A 9266-nucleotide genomic window follows, 5' to 3' on the forward strand; every position below is an offset into this window, starting at 1 on the left:
ACACCCCATAAAGAAAAAAAAAAAAAAAAAAAAAAACTAAAAAAAAGAAGTGAGAGGGGGAGAGAGAGAGAGAGAGCACATGTCTGGGCCAGATGCAGAAACCTAGTCTACATGATTCTGAGACCTAGTGATGGAGAGACAGAGTTCGGTACAGCTCTTGGTACAACACTTCCACCAGGCTCCGGCTTCTTCAGCTCTTCCCCTTAGGGATAAATGAGACCAGGACCTACCTCATGTAGTGAAACTCCAAAGCCAGATCGTTCCAGTGCTTCTCATCTGGAGGTACAACTGACTTCAGGGCACAAGGGAAGTGTCCCCCCCAGTTGTCACACAGGTACACCACACCATACTGGCCCCGGCCCAGTTCCTGGCCCAGTTTAGGTTTACCTATAAGGTACAGAAACCACGGTAAGGCAGGAGAGAGAACTTGCAGGGCAATGTCTGTAAGAGTCTTCTAGGGCCAGGAAGTCACGACCATGCCAGGGAAGAAAGTCTGGTATCATCCCAAACCAGTAAAAAGTAACCTAACTGGCTTACTTTAAATGAACTTTCATCACGTTATTTAAACTATATAAATAGCAGGACCTAATGAAATTCAAGAAATTCAAAAACACACCAGTAAGTGTTCAGTAGTTTTGTAAAGAAGCAGCTTTATACACTGGGACTCTGGGAGAGGCTGGACATAATGTCAGATATCCCTACATTCCAAAATACTTGTCAAAAACCAAGAACTCACGATAGAGCAAGACGTCCTGTAAAGACCGGCTCTCCAAAGAAAGGCGGGCCAGGCGGGGAGCGTGATCTTTCCGAACCTTCAGCCATAGATCTTCAGTTTTTTCCAGCCGGCCTGAGTGGCCAGCTTCCAGCTGGGAGGAAAACGGAAAAAAGACCGATGACTTATTAGGTCCTTAGCTTCGGCTCCCTCCTGTAATATCGGGATAATAATACCCACCTAATACAGAAAATTGTGAGAATGACATAAGATGTATGTCACAAGCTCAGCACAGAGACTGACACAGAGTGGAGTCTCAATCGATCATCACTAATCCTCTTAGATACATGATCAGTCCCTTCCATCACTTCCCCACACTGACACACGCACCCCAGAGCAGCAGCTGTCATGTAACTGTAAACTATGGAAGCTGGAAAAGCATCCCTTTCTGTATTCACTCCTAAAGTAACATAAAAGTATACAAAATTCTATCCTCTATTTCCTTTCCTTACTCAGTGAAATGGGGAGAAATTAACTGAGCTCCCTCCATTCTCCTAAGAGTTAGAAAAATATACTCATGAAAAACTTACTGATGAAATTTCCTGTAACATAATATTACCCTTTAATAGAATACAAAGAAAATATACTGATGACTTTCTAAGAAATTATATATAGCACAAACATTCCCCTCTGGACGAGGCTCTTCTCTGCTCGGCCCCACTGTCCCTCCTTTCCTACATACCAACCTGCCTCAAGGAGGCTGCAAAGGCCTCATGAGAACTGTTGAGCCGAGTTCGGAACTGGCTACAAATGCTCTTGGCCAGCTTGGAGGCACTAAGGCTCTCGATGGCTTCCTGGGCCACCTTCCTCTTCCATTCCAGAGTGATGGCAGGTGGGCTCACCCACGTGATACGCAGGATGATCTGGAGGACAAGGACAGTGAGGTCGCTGAGGAGTGGGAGAGAGGAATGACCTGGTGTCCTCTTCTGCTGAGTTACCCACTTACTATCAGCAGGCTAAGATAGGAGCTCTAGGGCCACCCCATGGCATGGCGGTTAAGACACTGGATCCTACGTGGCCAACTGCATGGTCTGAGTCCCAGCCCTGGCAACTTGAAAAATAGGCCTGTGCATGTATGTACATGTCCAAAATCCAGAAAGAGCAGAGAAGAAGGGACTGCTGTGTGGCCATCCCCCTGGGGATGATTTCTTACTTTCCCTCTCTGTCTCTGGCAAATGAATGCTCCCTACAGAAAACTTAAAAAAAAAGAGAGAGAGAGATCAGAGCTCTGTGAAGTCTAAGGTTCCTCTCCAATTCTATCTACCTCCAAATCAAGGCCCAGCCCGCAGGAAAGCATCAAAGAATACTAAGCCTATGTTCAGAAACCCTCAGTACATTATACTCGGTGCCAGGGAGCACCTGATAGATTTCTTATTGAAGTCAATAAATAACTCTACATAAGAGCCACATCACATTCCAGAATAGGAGCCACACTCATCGCCTCTGGCAACAAACCCTGGTTCTGAGAAACATTTAGGTTGGGAAAAGAAATAGAAAGAAGCTAGTGATATAATCTTACAGTTCCATAAAATAGCACTTGAACCCCCACTTCCTCCTTCTCCCTAGCTTGTTTTCATAAATCTATTACAAGTCAAGTGAAATTTACCCAGCTACAGATAAGTGTCACATTGGCACATGACCATCTTTAAGAGCTGAGATAAACTCTACAATGCCTTACAACACATTAAACAGCACCCTAGGTACTGGATAATAACTATTTAATAACCACCACTACCAAAAAACACACAGCAAGAGCCTCAAATATCTAACACCTTACTCTCTCTCTCTCTCTCTCTCTCTCTCTTTTTTTAAGGTTTTGGCCATAGGGCATGTGTACTCACCGGAAAAAAAAAAAAAAAAAAGAGGGAAAATGAGATATCACCCCCTGGGAGATATGACTATATACAATGCCTTCCCCTCTATTCTCTTCTTGAGATTTTTAGGCACACCTGGCGTGAGTTTCAAGCTGCCAGATACAGGACTTGAACTGCAGTCAGCCATGTGGGAGTCCAGTGGCTTAACCACCACGCCACCTGCTGGCTCTATAAACTCATTACTTTTAAGGGTCAAAGGGAGCAGTGTTAATTATTTGAGAAAAGACATCAAGCAGAACTCTCCTGGGCTGGCAAAGCATAACGAATGGCCGCCTGCCTCATCAGAAGCTCCTACGTATCGGTTTCTGTGGAATGGCGAGATTCATTTGAGCCAAATAAGGGCTACCACGTTTTCTGTAAGCACCCCTACCTGCTTGATTTGCTCCCACAGCATCCTTGTAACCGAGGACCCTGAGTGAAACGTGACTTCAACGTGATACGCAGCATTTAAGATCTGAAAGAGAACAATAAGGAACAGAGGTCCTGAGGAAAGTGGCTACTTCAACACTGTGATAAATGATAAATAAATGATATTCACTTCAAAAACACAGTCTCAGGGTTTCAAAATTCATTCCCCAACATACATGTAGAGTCAACTCAAGCTGATTGTTTATTTTGTGACTATTTATGCTTTTACTCCACGTTCTTCAACTTAAATGCAATTTTACGGCTCACCAGCATCTCCCACAGGCAGTGGTCATGTGAGAGGAATACAAAATAGAAGTCAAGCTGGACTGGCAACAAGTTGAAAAGGAAATTCTTGGCTAATTTGAAGTTGGGCTTGTGTGTGGACATGACAAGGCACCTCAACGACCTCTCTTTGAGTACCTGTTTCAGGTAGTTACTGGTGATGTGAACTGAGACATCCTGCGACTTCTCCAGGCTCTGCAGACACCGTTCCAGGGTTCCGACAAAGCTCTCGCGCAGGTAATCCACTGAGCTGATCAGCTTGTTAGCCACTGCCTGGTTAAGTCGGGAGATGATGAGTTCCTGGATCTGTCGGATGCAGCATTTGATCTCTCTGGTGCCCACTGGCTCCCCATTTTCGGGGACAATGACATCTACAGAGGCAGAGAAATCAGCTTGTTGGCTATGAGGGAGGAGGGGCAGACACACTAAGTAAGGGCGTCTCCCAAGTCAGAACCCAGGGACAACCTTGACAATGGCTACAAAGCCACAGCCCTCAACTACTTAAAGCAGTTAAGAAACTAAGAAGGAGCAATTGTGTCTTGAATGAGCCTGTTGATTTTGTTAGCTTTTATGTTACATTTATAGGAGGGAAGGAAGAACAGTTACTGAGTATGACTATTTGAAAGGGTCTATAATAAGCATTTCACAAATGTAATCTAATTTTGTCTTTGGGAGAACTGCCAGGTGGGTATTACTGGTTATACTTTGTAGGTCAGGAAGCAACCTCAAGAGAGGCGGGGGAGAGAGGACCACTGGGAAGAGGATGGTACATTTCAGAAGCAACATAGTTCACATTGGAACCCCACTCTTGCTGATTTCAAAGGATGATCTTTGTAAAATGTCTCACTGCCGGGACCAGCAGTTGGCATAATGGTTATGTCATTGGACTCCCACACAGTCGACCACAGTTTGAGTCCTGGACCCAGTGGCTTAAAACTCATGCCAGGCAAGTGTTCGTGCAGGCCCACAATCTGGAGAGGTGACTGGGAGAGAAGGGTGTGGCCAGCCCCCCTAGGGAGTGATTTCTCACTTTCTGTCTGTCTCTCTGGTGAGCACACGAGCCCTATAGCAAAAATCTCTCAGAAAAAAAAAGTTTTTTTTTCACACTGCTTACCCTATTAATGAGAAAAGTCCCAAAGTCAGAAATTTATTCTAATCAATCACTAAATAAATAAAAAGTAAAACTCAATTGTTTTACCCACCACACTACTACTTCTCAGGATCAGAAAAATTTACTTTGTAGACTAAAGGCCAGGAGAACTTAATAAATGTCAAACCACCTGCAAAAAGATCTGCTCCTAAGAAGGTACTCGCATGTATACTGGCGGAAACTTAAATTAGTGCTATTTCTTTAGAGGAAATCTGGCAATATCTATCAAAATTCAATTTTTTTAGATTTTTGCCATAGGGCACATGTGTGCTTGCTAGAAAGAGACAAAGATAGAGAGAAAAGGAAATTGAGAAATCATCCCCTGGAAGGATGGCCACACTACAATCCCCTCTCCTCCATCCTCATTTCAGGATTTGGGGCATGCACACACATGCACTTGGTGTGTTTCTCAAGTTGCTGGGTCCAGGACTCGAAATATGGTATCAGCCATGCAGGATCCAGGGCCACTATGCCACCTCCTGACCTGCTATCAAAACTTTTTTAAAGAATGATTTAACTTCATTTATTTACTTACTTATTTATTTACTTATTTTAATTTGACCAGAGAGGGATAGCGTGAGAGAGAGACTGAAGGAAAGTTAAAAAGCAAGCCACCAGGTCTAGGACCTCAACTGCGGTCATTCACGTGGGAGTCCAGCGCCCTTAACCACCACCCCACCTACCCCTCCCCCATATGCCCTTTGACCTAACTGTTCTGCTTTAAGGAATTCTTTTTCTAGAACTATACCCTTATAAATCCCAAAGATATTTATGTATGATGATGAGCAATGCAGTATAGTTTGTAAGAGCAAACAAAACAAACAAACAAAATAAGGAAACAGCCTAAATGCCCCTAAATAGAATAGTTCAATAAATTACAGTATATCCATTAAAAGAAGACAGGTTTGTATGTACACTACGGAAAGCTGAGATGAAAGGACAAGGTGCAGAAGAACATATGGAGGGACTTGGAGGCTGGAGGACAGTGTATCGATAGCTCTGAATTAAAAATCACACATGTAAATTTTATCTTTTTTTTTTTTAATTTAGAACTATTTATTTTATTTTATTTACTATTAGTATTCAATTTGACCAGAGAGAGAGGGAGGGAGAAAAAGAAAGCAAGTTCCCAGGTCCAGGACTTGAACTGTGGTCAGCCATGTAGGAGTCCAGCACCTTAACCACCACATCACCTGCCAGCCCCCCTTATTTTGTTTTTGAGATTTTTGCTATAGGGCACGTGCAATCACTGAAGAGACAAAGAGAGACAGAGACAGAAAGTGAGAAATCACCCCCCAGGGGTAATGGCCATACTGCAATCCCTCCTCCTCCATTATCCTCTTGGGATCTTGGACACACACACACACACACACACACACACCAACACGCACACACAAGCACCCAGTGTGAGTTTTAAGCTGCAGGGTCCAGGACTCGAACCACGGTCAACTAAGTGGAAGTTCAGCGATGTAACCTTATGTCATCTGCTGGTCCCAGATTTTATCTTTTTAAAAAGCAAATATTGGGGGCTGGCAGGCGGCTTGGTGGTTAAGGCACTGGACTCCCATATGGCTGACTGTGGTTTGAGTCCTGAACCTGGCAGCTGCTTTCTCACCTTCCCTCTCCGTCCTTCTCTCTCTCTGGTCAAATTTAAAACATGATGATGATGATGAATAAAATTAAATAAACTAATTCTTAAAACAAAACAAAACAAAAAGGCAAATATTGGTTAAATCCATGGTCTGGTGGTTAAGGCAGCTAGGATCTCTCTTGGTTGACCCTGTGGTTCGAGTCCAGACCCCGTGGCTTGCAAAATATGCCAGGTGTGTGTGCATATATGTCCAAAATCTCGACAGGATGGAGAAATGGAGGAGAACAGATTGCAGCACGACAATCCCCCATGAACCCACGCCGAGGCTGGACCCCGGCAATCCCCCATGGGGGAATCCTTTCTCCTCTCCTTCTCAGTCTTTCTGTCTCAGACAAGTGAACATGTCCTCTGGCAAAATTAAAAAGTAAATAAACACATGAGTCTTTTATAAAGCATGAATGTCATGGTATCTAGCGTATATACATTGCCTTTATTTAGAAACAACAGCGAAAGAAATCTGGCTTCATAGGAAATGTGGTAGCTCTCTTCTCTGAGTAATTTGCTTGTCACTGATTCAAGGCCACCCAGAAAGGACTTAGAACAAGGTAAGAACCAGACAAGTAAGTGGTGTCTGATCTGTAGCCATCTAGGTCGGCCGACACACAAGTCCTCACTGTAGTTAACAGAGCCAGACACTTGTCTGCCTGTTCCCAGTTACTCCCACATCTCTCTAGCTAACCACTACATCACAGCACCACGCCTGAGTGCTTGCCTGACATGCAGCAGACAAGTAAACATCTTGCCATCCGTCCAACCTAGGTGCCCTGACCTCCCTTCATCAAGCCACTGTGATGCTTGTATGGATGCTTCAGTGTAATTAAATATCAAAAGACTTCCCAGGATTTTCACTAAAAGTGAACCTTCTCATCACCTCTTCCCTGCAGTGAGACTCATCAAAGAAGTATTTCTGTTCATCTTTAGAAAAACCTATAAGAAATAAGGCATCCTATCTAGGGTCAACTACATTTCCTCTGTATTTCTACGTGTGACAGCAAGACGCCATCATTCACAAACTCAGTCAATCTCCAAAGATGTACTATATATGAGTCTGTGTCATGTGCTACAAGGAAATGGTGACGACTGAGACCTAGCCTTCAATCTAGGATTGTAGAAACACAAAGAGGCCAGCAGGTGGCGTGGTGGTTAAGGTGCTGGATCCACATGTCCAACCAAGGTTCGAACCCCAGACAGCGGCTTGAAAATCACCCTGGGTACATGCACATGCGCGTGCATGAGTGCATGCCCAAGGTCTCCAGAAGAATGATTTGTCACTTTCCCCTATCTGTCTCTGTTTCTCTCTGACAAGCATAATCACAGTGAAAGACAGAAAGTGAAACCTGCCAGAAATAAACTACAAGTAAGATACTAAGGGAAGTCAGGTGAGTACAAGTGTTGCTAGCTAAGAAAATTAAGGCCGATTTTGTGAAAAATGGCATTTGGGAGAGGCTTGAGGGGTAAGTAGGATATGGAAATTTACAGACAAATAAAAGATCTTTCAGGTTTAAGGAAAAGCCCAAGAAAAGGAGACGTGACGGGAAGGTATGGAGGACAGCAAGCAGTTCGGATCAATGGAAACTAAAATCACAGGGAAACGCACAGGGGGAGAAGATCGGCAATGTCGGTAAGGACCAGACTTTGGAAGATATGTAATGCCACCCAGAAGAATGTAAACTTAGTCTGCAGGGACAGGGAGCCAATAAAGATGAACTGGAGAAAGAAAAAGAAGTCAGAGAGCTCGAGTAGGAAACAACAGTTCAGGAAGACTACAGAAGCCCGAAGAAAAGCGTGAGTAGATATCAAATGTGGAAAAAGATTCATCAGCACTTGACAAAGTGATCAGATCTGGGGATGAGAGAAAGAACAGTGAAGGACCAGCAGTACGGTGCGGCGCTCTGTGAGGCAGACTCACATGGGAGGGTTGCCAGTTCATGGCCGGCGACCTCCCTGCCTGGGTACTACAGATGTGTGTGCCTCACAGTCTGGTTTGGCTGAAGTCAGGTGGACCATGGCATCAGGACCCTGTTGGGGTGCTGTACCTCTGCCTCTCTAACTCATGAAATGAAAAAAAGACGATGCTAAGGGTTAGAAGCCAGGTACCAGGAAGAAGGTGGTACAGTAAGTAACTGGGAAAAAATAATGAACAGTAAAGCAAGGGAATTGAGTATGGGATTAAGGGGCCAGCGGGCGGTGTGGTGGTTAAGGGACTAGACTCCCACATGGCCAACTGTAGTTTGAGTCCCATACCTGGAGGTTTGCTTTCTCACACTCTCTTTTTCTTTCTCTCTCTGGTGAGTGTATGTGTTCTATAGCATATTTAAAAATAACAGTAATAAATTAAATCATTCTGAAAAGAAAGAAAAAGAATAAGGGGTCAGGAATCAGATCGTCTAGATTGAAACCCTGCCTGTACTATTTAATAGCTATGTGACTCGGGCAGATCACTGAAATGTCCTAAGCCTAGCCCTCATCTAAAAATTGGAAATGAGCAGAAGCCACCTAGAGAGGTTATTTTTGAACAAGACTGATTCTATGTCCCTTATCAGAAATCCTGATTGGGTCTGGAGTGGTCTTCAGGGATTCGGAGCACCAGTGCTTTCAGAAAGCCTCCCAGAGGGTTGGGATGTGCGTCCATGACTGAGAGGCTAAAGGGAACTCACAACCATGTGGCTGTACTTAGGAGGCAGGAGAGCACCCACTCACACACGGAGGCTTATACAGCAGTCCATTTACAAAGTCAGCACCATCTAAGCCTCCACACAACAGAAGTCCTGAGCAACCACTTCCGCTCCATTTTGTTTGTTAATAGCCACTGTGAAGAATGGGACTGCTAGAAAAGCTAAAAACACTACTCTGGGAAGTCCTCCTGAGTTGGAACAGCCTCAACAGAAAATGAGACCATGAGACAAAAAGAAGAATGAATAAAGAAGCATGGTGCTGTTTAAGGGGCAAAGGTTAAAGCAAAACTTTGCACTCTTCAAGCTGCTCTTCTTCAGGGTGGAAAGCAGAGAGCTATGAGGGTTAATTTACCGTAAGTTGGGCTAATGGTCCTGGGAAGAAATGACAGTGGAATTCTCCAAGAAGTGTTTGAGAGCAAGAGAAGCCAGTCTGGGTAAATGCTTTAAGGTGGAT

At 44.2% G+C, this 9266-nt stretch overlaps 1 protein-coding gene across 1 annotated transcript in view; it reads right to left on the bottom strand.

The window, feature by feature from the left end:
* DSTYK (dual serine/threonine and tyrosine protein kinase) overlaps positions 1–9266 on the bottom strand; it is a gene marked incomplete at its 5' end in the record, with an annotated part of 68266 nt that overhangs the window by 14951 nt on the left and 44049 nt on the right. The window contains 5 exon segments of the mRNA XM_006159353.3: positions 231–387; positions 737–866; positions 1459–1635; positions 3017–3100; positions 3475–3707. Of these exon segments, the coding sequence (XP_006159415.2) occupies positions 231–387; positions 737–866; positions 1459–1635; positions 3017–3100; positions 3475–3707 (781 nt within the window).

The sequence above is a fragment of the Tupaia chinensis genome, unplaced genomic scaffold, assembly GCF_000334495.1.
Source record: "Tupaia chinensis unplaced genomic scaffold, TupChi_1.0 Scaffold000627_1, whole genome shotgun sequence".
Taxonomy (NCBI): Eukaryota; Metazoa; Chordata; class Mammalia; order Scandentia; family Tupaiidae; genus Tupaia; species Tupaia belangeri.